The following is an 11,781-nucleotide window of genomic DNA, read 5'->3' as shown; positions in this document are numbered from 1 at the left end:
ATCTTTTTGTTCTTGAGATTCTTGGCATTATTAGTTACTATTCCGCTTGGAAGGCCGTATCGACATATATGTTGTTCTTCACAAACTTCAAGACGTTGTCCCTTGTAACATTGGCATAGGATGCGGCTTTTAGCCATTTTGTGAAGTAGTCAATGGCAACCAAGATGAAGCGATGCCCATTGGAAGCTTGATGATTGATCTGTCCGATGACATTCATGCCCAGAGTGAGAAGGGCCAGCGAGAAGTCATATTGTGCAACTTTGAAGGTGGTGCATTGATCTTGTTGGCATAGATTTGATACAAGTGACACTTCCGAACATATTGATACCCGTCGTTCTTCATAGTCATCCAGTAGTAACCCATTCTCATAATTTTCTTTGTGAGCATATGTTTATTCATGTGAGGTCCACAAACTCCACCTGCACGGTCTCGAGTAAACGTTGAGCTCCTGTTTCTGTTACACACCTGAGGAGGACCTCGTGGTAGGAGTTTTTGTATAAAACTCCACTACTCAAGAAGAACTGTCCTGCCAATCTCTGAATAGTCTTTCGGTCAGTTGTTGTGGCATCGGGTGGAAAAGTTCGATCCTCTAAGAATGCCTTGATGTCTGCATACTATGGTTTTCCTCAGGTTCTTCGATCTCCACAGGCAAGCAATATGCTGGCTCGTCTTGAATACCAATCTCAAGAGGGTCGACTATGGTATCTTCGGAGATGTTGATCATTGAGGCTAGAGTAGCCAATGCGTCTACAAATTGGTTCTTAGCCCTCGACATATAAGTGAATGAGATTCGAGTGAAGTTTAAACTTTGATCCTCAAGATACTCATGATAAGGAACTAGTCTCTGTTTGTGGGTCTTCCATTCTCCCGTTGTCTGGTAGACTACCAGACTTGAATCTCCAAATACATCTATTTCATCCACTTCAAGGTCGATTGCTGCTTTCAACCCCACAATGCATGCTTCATACTCGACTTCGTTGTTTGAACATTGGAACCTTAATCTAACTACAATGGGAATATGAGTTCCGTTTGGCTTAACCAGAACTGCCCCAGTTCCATTTCCCTTTTGATTTACTGTTCCATTAAAGTACATCTTCCAGTTTTTGTCTTCATCGTCGTCTTTGGTTTCGGCAAACAAAATGGCTTCATCAAGAGAATTTGTCTTTAATAGCTCATAGTTGGGTAAAGGGTGTTCCGCTAAGTAATCAGCAATAGCTTGTCCTTTAATAGTTTTTTGAATGACATAGGTGATGTCAAACTTCGATAATAGTAGTTGCCATTTTGCAGTATGTCCTGTTAGTGTCGACTTCGCAAAGAGATACTTCAAAGGATCCATCCTAGCAATGAGCATGGTCGAGTAACTAAGCAAGTAATGACGTAGCCGTTGTGATGCCCAGACAAGGGCACAACATGTCTTCTCAAGAGTCGAATAGTTCACTTCATAACTTGTGAACTTCTTGTTAAGGTAGTAGATGGCTCGCTCTTTCCGACCAGTTTCATCATGTTGCCCCAATACACAGTCCATGTAGTTTTCTTGCATAGAGAGGTACATCAACAGAGGTCGACCCAATATAGGGGGAACTAGAACTAGCGGGTTAAGTAGATATTTCTTAATCTTGTCGAAAGCCTCTTGACAGTCTTTATTCCATTCTTTTGGCTCATTTTTCCTCAATAGTTTGAATATGGGCTCACAAATCGATGTGAGTTGTGTGATGAATCGACTAATGTACTGAATTCTTCATAGGAATCCCCTGATCTCTTTCTCTGATTTGGGTGGCTCCATATTTATGATGTATTTCGTTTTAGCTGGATCGATTTCAATGCCTCTTCTATTGACAATGAAACCCAATAACTTTCTTGATGTGGCCTTAAATACACACTTTGTCGGATTAAGTCTTAGGTTGTACTTTCTTAATCGATCGAATAACTTCTTTAGATTCACCAGATGATCCTCGTCGAGATTTGATTTAGCTATCATGTCGTCCACGTAAACTTTTAACTCTTTGTGAATCATGTCATGGAATAAAGCCGTCATGGCTCATTGATAAGTTGCCCCAGCATTCTTGAGACTGAATGGCATGACCTTATAGTGAAAGATACCCCAAGGTGTAATGAACTCAGTCTTCTCTTGGTCTTCCTCGGCCATTTTATTTGATTGTAATTCGAGAAGCCATCTATGAAGGAGAACATACCGTGCCCCGCTATATTATCGACCAAAGTGTCGATGTGTGGTAATGGAAAATCATATTTAGGACTGGCTCTATTCAGATCTCGGTAGTCTACACACATGCGTACCTTTCCATCTTTCTTTGGTATAGGAAAGACATTAGCGAGCCACTCAGGGTAGGTGGATACTACGAGAAACCCTACTTGAAACTGCTTCATTACTTCATCCTTAACCTTAAGTGTCCATTTTGGTTTCAATCTTCGTAATTTCTGTTTGATTGGTTTGCTTCCTGATTTGATAGGTAACTTGTAGATGACTAGATCTGTGTCTAAATTAGGTATGTCTTGAGAGGACCATGCGAAGACATCTTGGTACTGTTGTAAGAACTTTGCCATCTCCTCTTTCTGCTCAATCGTCAATTGGACTCCAATCTTGACAATTCGTGAGTCATCTTTGGTGCCTAGGTTCACTGAGTTTGTATCCTTTATATTTGGTTGAACACCTTTCTCGTGACATTCCATAAGTTCTTTGATTTCTTTTGGATGACATTCACCTCTTCCTTTGACTCTTCTTCAATCCCCATGAGATGAAAGTTGAGTTCAAGGTCAAAGTCATATTCATCTCTTTCATACTCTATTTTGTCACAAGGTTCATTCAACTGAGACAATTCTTTGAAAACCTTTGGTATTTTGAAGATTTATGATTTTTTTGAATTTTTTAGAATATTTGATTTTTTAGAATTTTGTAGAGTTTTTGGTTTTTTTAGATTTTGAAAGTTTTTTGATTTTTTTGACTTTTGAAAGATTTTTGATTTTTTTGGATCTTGTGGACTACCTATATTCCTGAAATAAGATAAAGAAAAATCATGAAAATTTATTAGCAATGAAGGTGAGCCCCCAAAATAGTTTTGCTCCAAGGACGAGGGCTCATTATGGTCTTCGGGCAAATGAGATTCTACTAATGGCATTTTTTTGGAGGTCGTAGAGATTTTAGACCCCATAGCGGCCTCATAAGTGATTGGGTATTCCTCTCAATTTTGTAGGACTTTCCCGTCCTTTGCAGCGTAGATAGGTCGAGAGAGTGGCTCCTTTGATGGTTCGGATATGGCCATCACTTCCAGATGACTGTCGTCAAGTCCGGGTACAAACATTTGTAGGGTGGGTGGAATTACTACAGATCCCCAATCAATCTGAAAGGGGAATAATGATTCTTCTGCATTGCATATTGCGACATCCGCCTTAGTGGACTCTACTTCTTCTTTTTGACTTCCTTCGGAATCCCCTCCGAAAATGGATTCGGAGACTCAACAAATGAGTCTTCTTGTACTTGAATAGGCTCAATGCTTACAACACTTGATTATCCTATATGGTTTGTTGGTGATAGTTTTGACAAGTCATCTAGCCTCATCGAGGATCATGGGAAGCTGACGCTGATGTGTGGTACTTTGCCCAAGTTCCATACATTAGGCTCTCGATTTTGTCTTCGTGCGAGTCGAAGCTCCCTCTTCTTATTATTCATATCAAAGATGTCCTTCCTCGTAGGCTTGAATCCAAGACCAAGGTAGGAAGTGTGTTTTTGCGTGTTGATCAAAGTGGCCCTACATTTTTCCCTAGGCCCTAGCCCTTGTTTTAGATGGTACCCCGCCTTCTTCATTATTTGGCCGATCATCAAATTTACTTTCGATCATTTTGCCTTTGTCTTCTTATTTTCCCTTGGGATATGGTTGACGGATATAAATTGGAAGAAGTGATATCCCTCATTGTCCCCAGTTATTTTCACATCAATATAAGGTACATCTAGCGATCGATTGATAGGTATGAGATTTTCTGCAAAGACAGAGATCACCCTCTGTCCCATAATGAATTTGACCCGTTGATGTAAGGAAGAAGGAACTGCTCCCGTGATATGAATCTAGGATATTCCTAAGAGGAGATTGAATGCCGAGGGTATGTCCAAGATCTCGAATGTTACTTCGAATGTGCATGACCCAATGGTGACAGGGAGGTCCAGTTCCCCTAGCGACCCAATTTTTTTGCTATCAAAAGTCCTGACGGTTCTTCTAGTTGGCCTAACAATCGATTGATGGGTATGAGATTTTCTGCAAGGACAGAGATCACCCTCTGTCCCAATTTACAGTAGTCAATTGGTTTGACTACTATAAACTTCTCACGATCACAGGAACTAGTCATCTTCGTCATGCCTATCAGGCTAGCATGTGAAATCTAAAGTATCATTGACTTATACACCCACTTTCCTTTTTTTATTATAACCCAAAAAGAAATAACACATCCCAGGTACTTTTGATCTAAACATAAATACATAGGCCCTCTCTAGCAAAAAGTAAGTAACACTACGTACTCCTGACCCAAAATATAAACGAACACTGGGCACTTTTTTACCAAAGTCCATGATTCCGGGAACTAACTAATCCCAACTACTCATTCGTTAATATTTCTAGCATAGGAAATCTTATCACATAACTTCTAATATATTCAACCACAACCATTCATATAATATTGCTTTAGACCATCTTCCAAGATAGGACACCTTAATCCTAATCCCTAATGTAGGCTTAATATTTTCCTATAAACTCCCTAGTTTGCAATTATACTAACTCGTCAAGTTTGAGTTTGAGTTTGCTTTTCGATAAACGTATTTCTTGAAAAAATCTTTACTTAAACTCACGTTCCATATCACATGATCGATTCAAACTAACCCTATTATTATGTTACCATAAAGAACATAATAATACTTTCTAAAATAGATTTGAGTGCACGTCAAAATAATGTTTGTGTTCTAACGTAAAAGTTGACAATTTATAATTATAATAATACATCATAAGAATTAAAATGAAGAACTAATTTTTAAAACTTTATCAACAGTAAAAATTGTTTGAAAAAAGGTTTTACACAAATCATGGATGACAAGAGTCCCACGAAGACCTTAAAAAATGCATTTTTCAATCCCCACATGTTACCCATGGTGGCAGGGGATTGATTTCTATAGTAGCACTGCAAATTATGCCTACGGTGGGTGGGGTGCCACCATGACTCCCACCTTGCAACTCAATTTTTCACATAAACTTGCAGTTTCTCGTGGCTTGTTTTGGGCTTAGTTTTTTCGTGTTCCACATTCCTTTTGCCAATGATTTTAACATAGTAGTAGTAGAACACACATATTTCGAAAATAATATATTTAAAATAACTCATCATAATATGACCCAAAATCGTAAATTTGTGGTTATTATCATACGATCAGAAATACCTAATAAAACTCTACTCGAATGACAATATAGAGATCTAGAACATAATTGACATTATATAGTGAAGGAATTCAAATAGATAAGGGATTCTAAGAAAACATTAACTTTTACGTATAAAAGTATAGAAACATCTATGATACAGCTATCAACTTTTCGATTAATCTAAGAGGGAAAGAATTCTACCTGAGTATTTTGAGTTTTTCTTTCACACTCGAGCTTTTACTTATCTTGCAAATCACACTTCCTTCTTTTGATCCCACTTGATTTTACTTAAAATATGGGGAGAATTTGATATCTTGGAAAGTTGAATTTGATGTTCTCGACTCAAGAGTATAACATGAACTAGTGTTGTAATTTGGGCTAGAAATTTTGGGGGAGTAGAAGAGACAACTTCTTCACTTCAACTTGATCTTATAAAACTTAAACCACATGTGATCATGGTTAGCCAACCATGGCATAATTAACTAGGGTTAATCATGCCATGTGGCTTGGCTTAAATATGCAAGCTAACATGTGTCTAGGGGTGAACCCACACATGATACATGTCTTGGATGAGGTGTCCTCATCTACTAATACCCCCTTGACCCAAGTCAATCTCAATTGACCTAGGTTAATCCTAGTTATACGTAGAGTTAAATGTTTAACTCAGCTGGTAAGATCCACCTTAATCTGATTAGGGTTTGATTTATTGACCTTGACCTTGGTCCATAATGGTTGACTCACGTACATCTATTGGGAATGTGGCACCCTACCAAATGTTAACACAAATCCCAAGGTACTTGTTGCACCTTGAAATTTCAACATGGTTTCCTCTGTTTATATTAGCGTTCCAAGGCACTCAAAAAATCTAGTTGAAAATAAACATAATATCTTGTACAAAAATATGCAAACACGAAAATAATAACGGAAAACTAAATACATCGAACATGTAAGTAGATCAGAGTGCCGAAGTTTAACAATATACAGGATTACAAAAAATACCCTCACTCTGACATGAATCTAACACTCGTCCCAAAGTTTATAAACATCCTAGATGAAACTGACAATACTAATAGGTGTAGCCCTTGTGCTCATCAAGTAACAGATTTTGATCATTGATTTGACCATCCAGATGTTCTTGACTCACTGACTCTGTGTTCGCCTTGACAACTGCAAGTTCTGAAACTAAAAAAATAGAAAGGAAAATGTGAGTAACAAGAGTTACCTAGTAAGTCCACGACCAATTCCTACTAATAACCTCTCCTAAACATTTTAAAAGATTCACATTACATTAATCATCAGTACTTACTATACATTTTCATTTTTATACAAATCTAATGGACAACATTGAAATAGTAGACATGCTTTTCATTTTATAAATCAAAATAAAACAACAGGTATATAATACACAATGGTGGAGTAGTATAATTAGAGAGTTGAGACTCACGACTGGATCACTTCTTGTTGGGAGATGATATTCCATAATAAAGTGTTAGTTCCAGATTTTGATGTTGGTCGCTGTTTACCACCCTTGTACGACCATTTATCCGATTTAGGCTTGTCGTTTGACGTGATCGTAAATAATAGGTCTTTTTTCGATGTGTTAGAATGTTTGACTTTCTAGATTGTTAGTTATCACTGACTAATCATCTTCATCTATACCTATCAGATGTGCATTTGATTCTCAAAATATACACTTTTATATTACAAGTTTACTGAGAAAGATAGAAATGAATGATCCTGAATTCTAATTGTGACTCCACTCTCATACGCGTCCCATACCACGTATGAGTTTGGATGTCCCAACTGTAAATCCTAGGATAGTACATCACTCTGCATGACGCGACACACTATCCCTTCAGGCATTCACAAACTCTTTAATAGCTCAATATATATATATATTATTTTTTTTAAATAAAGAGAAATTAGCATTGCAAGGTTAAGAATGGATATCCAGTTTCCTACCATGCACATATGGCCCACCGGTTTAAAATAAATAACAGAACAGAAATATAAAATGCGCCTCGTGCTACAAAAAGTAAATAAACATGCAACCAATATCATTATCTGTGGATATCCGTTCACTAATCTACATACAACACAATAATATAAAATGCAAACATCATCCATTGAGCGTGACTCTTACATTTGACCGTTTCATCCATTTTTTCATTTTTTGGCATTTCACTTTTCATTTTATCAAACACAGCATCCCTTTTTCAAACTTTGAAATTCATTTTGATCGTTTAATTGAAAAAATGCCAAAATTTAGTAAAAATGAGGTCCTAATAAATGCGCAAATTCAAACTGTCAAAATTGAAAAAGTTGGTGGAAATTTGGTTGAATGTCAAAAATGCAATTTTTCAAAGTTCTTTAAATTGAAGGCGGGTTTTTGGAAATCAAAGCCTTGAACATAAGATTAAACATTATATAATTTTTATAACTTAATTCAAAGTAATGCAAAAGATATTAACTTGTTGAAAATTTGACGAAAACATCAAAATTTATGTTTTGTTCTTAAAACCAAAATTTTGATTTTGACATTTTACAATTTGGATTTTGAAATCATTCTCATTGTTCCGAAATGGAGGAAAAAGTTAATGTCATTAAAAAACTTAAAGTAAATGAAAATTTTATTTAATTATTTTTAATGAAATGAAGGGTAGAAAAACACATCCAAGTGAAGGTGAGTTCAAAGCAAAACAAAAAAACAATTTCTATGAACATTTTCCAAAAATTGGTAGGACCGGTAGCATGGACCAGTAGGACTGGTTTTTGGACCGGTAGCATGGACTAGTAGAACTGGTTTTTGGACCGGTAGCAACTTGCAAACTACAAGAAATTTCTGGTATTTTATCAAATTCTTTGGGTTTTCGTTCGTTCTTTATATCTACTAACCCACCCACGCATAATTGTTAAAATAAAATGAAAACACATCAAACATAAGAATTTTGGTGTGAATTTGAAATAAACGAAGTGACATTCTACAATTTAAAATGACACGAAAAGTTTTGTTAAAAATCTAAATGCAAGTTTTCGAAATCTATGACTACTAATAAGAATTGAAAGTCTCTTACTAAGTTCGTAGTTGTCGAACATGATGAGATAGCTCAAAAATCAAGGATTGACAGTGAGGAACTCGAGGTTTAGTAGGTTTGGTTGCGAACTAATGATGATTTTGTGAAGCTTCTCGATGATGGCACTCTATTTTCCTTTTTATGATGAAAGATGGACTAACTCTAACTCAATGAAACCTTCAAACAGAATGCATTGAAATCCACTCGAATTTGCAGCTAGTTTATGTTCGAGAATGGGAAATAAGAGCAAAAATGGACAATCAATGCTGGTAAGATTGTAGATCTTGTCAAACCCGACAACTTTTCCTTATTTGTCGAGGTTCAACTCGAACTTATTCACAACGGATCTTGATGAAAATGAGTCGAAACCCTTGGGTTGGGAATGGGATGGTTCTTTATGACTTAGAGAAGAAAAAATGAAATAAAAGAAAGAGTTGGTTCTTTTATAAAAAAATTGGAGGGGTATTTTGGTATTTTTCCTTCGTTTATATTCTTAATGGTAACTTGACTATTCCAACTCGGTAAATGACAACTGACTATTTCAATTTGAATAATTTTTCATTGTGGACCTAATGATGTGATCAGATTTTTTTGATTCTTGCTCTAATAGAAATTCACCCTTTTTAGGTCCCACCCGATACGAAATTTGAGGATTTTATAATTTTTTTATCTGAACTCGAATTCGAGCGTGCTTACAAGCTAAAATATGTTTTCGACCATTTTGAATCTAATGGCGGAGTCAATTTCTATTAGAAATTATCATAACCAAATCCAAGTATTTTATCCTAAGTCCTTCTTTTAGAATTTTTTCAAAATATCACTATTTATTTTTCTCGATATGCGAGTTAAAAACTTAGGGTATTACATTCTCCTCCCTTAATAAAAATTTCCTCATCGAAATTGAAAATCACACGTTATCAAGCTTTGTTGTCATTCCACTAACACAACATGTATAATAAATAACACTTATATTCAATTATCATCTATTCTTTGTCCTAAGCCAATCTCATTTATAACTCATAAATCTTATATCACCTATATTGCGTCAACTCAACACATTAATTAATTAATCACTCTAATTAAAACTCATACTCCAACTAATCCATTATCTGCATAACCCTAAGACAACAATCAACTCACATTATACCAATTTCCCACCAATCTCTGTCAATAATCCTTTCACATCTTTTCTATCTTTTATCTTTGTTTTTCTTACCAATTATATCGTCTATTATGCGTACTCATACTTACAATGAAAATTACTCCTCAATACACAATCTTACTTCAAACACACCACTACTATAATACAAGTATTCACTAATACTAACTTCGCAAGTTGCATTAAAACCTTTATTTTCAATACACCAATATCTCTACATTCAATTCAATATTTCATGTTTTGCTTATCATGATATTTCCTCAACACCTTTCTCATAACCTTAATGATTTAAAACCTTAATCAATAGAGTAAATCCTACATTACATCTTTTTAAATACATCAAATGAATTGTCTCGCAATTTAACCATGTGTGAAGGGTCTGGCAAATACTTCTTCAGCATGGACACGTGGGATACTTTGTAAATTTGTTCGAGTTGCGGTGGTAGAATCAATCTGTAAGCCTCTGGTCCTATCCGTTCAACTACCTCAAACTGTCCCATAAGCTGCAAGCCACACACTTTCTTTCTCTACTCCTAAAATCACAGCATTGACTAATTACTACTTAAACATCATTGTAATATTAATTAAATCTTATTCATGCAACTTTATCTTGCCCAAATCACACATATTTTCACTTATCATCCAATACTAATATTATCACAATTAACCTTTACAAATCTCACAACTATCTTTCATGAATTTCAGCTCATAAGCATAATATTGTTGTCTTACCTTCTTCATCTATTTTCTCACAATTCCATCATTAATGCAACATTCTCACAAAATTATTCTTTTTCATATCTTACATTGGCCCACCTCTTAACTTATACTCTACTAAATCTCTTTTTTTTTTACATATTACATGCTCTTTCGAAATTGTATGCTACATATTCCAAATTTCACCAATTCCTCAACTCAACCATATATAGTATCAATTATTACCCATACTTTCACATGCTACATAGTCACATTACTAGTCTTATAAATCGTACTTGTCTTCTTACACTTTATAACCATTCTAACACCTAAAACATACTTATAATTATCAGAACGCACATTACTACTCATCGTTATATTAATACACATCCCCACAACACACATTTCTACATGTAATGTTCTTTTCCATCCTATTTTATTGTGCATATTTTATCAACATTCTTTACCCTATACTACTCAAAAACTTTTTATCAATCATAGTCTCCCTGTTGTGTAGACAATTTCATTGCTCAACCCGTGTCAGTAGTTTCTAGCTCTTGCAATTTTGCAAAATCTCAGTAGAATTATATGATCTAGAGGAACCAATATTGAATACAACTCCAATTTCTAACATTATAATTAAAAATTGTACCTTCCAAAATTTCGTCCTAGACATATATTTTCTCTTGGGTCACAATCCCTACTCACGACTGTGATAGTGTGCACTCTCTCCTAATATGTCCTACCTGACCCCATGCGTAATATGTCAACGATCTTATTTTCATAGGTTTCTATGAAGTGGGCAATTGGTAGACTAGGGTCTACAGTCTCTAGACCTGCCTTGTTGGTTCCTCTGGCCCTTTGGCATCATTGGAGCCCCAGTTACTTTATGACTCGATGATAGGAAAACCTTGTAACTCGGTAGTGGAGGGGCTCTATATTGTGGATGTAGACGCGGGATTTTGCCATTACGATGACCCTATCTACGATGGTTTGGAGTCGCCACCATTCATTTTTGTAAGTGGGTGTGAATGGTCACCCGATGTGCATTTTTTTATAGAAAATGTGACATTTTTTGTATTTGGTGACTCTCGATGGATAAAGATGAATCAACCTTTGAGATTCGGGTAAGCGACTCGGTTGGAGAAAAGGGAAGGTGTTAGGCACCTTTTTCTCCCCACTAGATAGTGGTAACCTCAACTCAACTCGGTCATTTTGATTTTTTTAAAAAAATGTGAAAAACGATGTGCCATGTGTTGTGCATTTGTACCCTAGATAGGGGTTCATTTTCGGCTTGATCATAGGGTCATTCTATTGATGGAAATGACCCTTATGGACCTTAGCCTTGGGGTCCATTCATCCTAAAAAATAAAATGAAAGGGAGAGGGTGTAGAAGAGGGGAGGAGGAGAGGGTGTAGAAGAGAGAGGGGGGGGATTGCCT

General features: G+C 36.0%; 1 protein-coding gene across 1 annotated transcript; it reads right to left on the bottom strand.

Annotated features, from left to right (window-relative positions):
• Positions 1–589: 589 nt before the first annotated feature.
• On the bottom strand, positions 590–1,525 carry LOC147391189 (uncharacterized). The gene is made up of 3 exons (XM_086459022.1): positions 1,378–1,525; positions 1,040–1,221; positions 590–874 (listed from the first exon to the last, which is right to left on the bottom strand). Exons 1-3 carry the CDS (start codon positions 1,523–1,525, stop codon positions 590–592), a joined length of 615 nt encoding a protein of 204 aa, XP_086315148.1.
• Positions 1,526–11,781: the final 10,256 nt, after the last annotated feature.

The sequence above is a fragment of the Akebia trifoliata genome, chromosome 11 (genome assembly GCF_017979445.1).
Source record: "Akebia trifoliata isolate Shusen 1 chromosome 11, ASM1797944v1, whole genome shotgun sequence".
In the NCBI taxonomy this organism is placed as follows: Eukaryota; Viridiplantae; Streptophyta; class Magnoliopsida; order Ranunculales; family Lardizabalaceae; genus Akebia; species Akebia trifoliata.
This window is presented reverse-complemented; position numbering and strand designations above follow the sequence as displayed.

Coding starts and splice junctions, on each gene's coding strand:
- LOC147391189 (XM_086459022.1), bottom strand. CDS start 1,525: ATGGACTGTGTATTGGGGCAACATGATGAAACTGGTCGGAAAGAGCGA. Junction 1,222..1,377: donor CTGGGCATCACAACGGCTAC/GTCATTACTTGC, acceptor AAACTATTAAAG/GACAAGCTATTGCTGATTAC. Junction 875..1,039: donor ATGGAACTGGGGCAGTTCTG/GTTAAGCCAAAC, acceptor GTAGTCTACCAG/ACAACGGGAGAATGGAAGAC.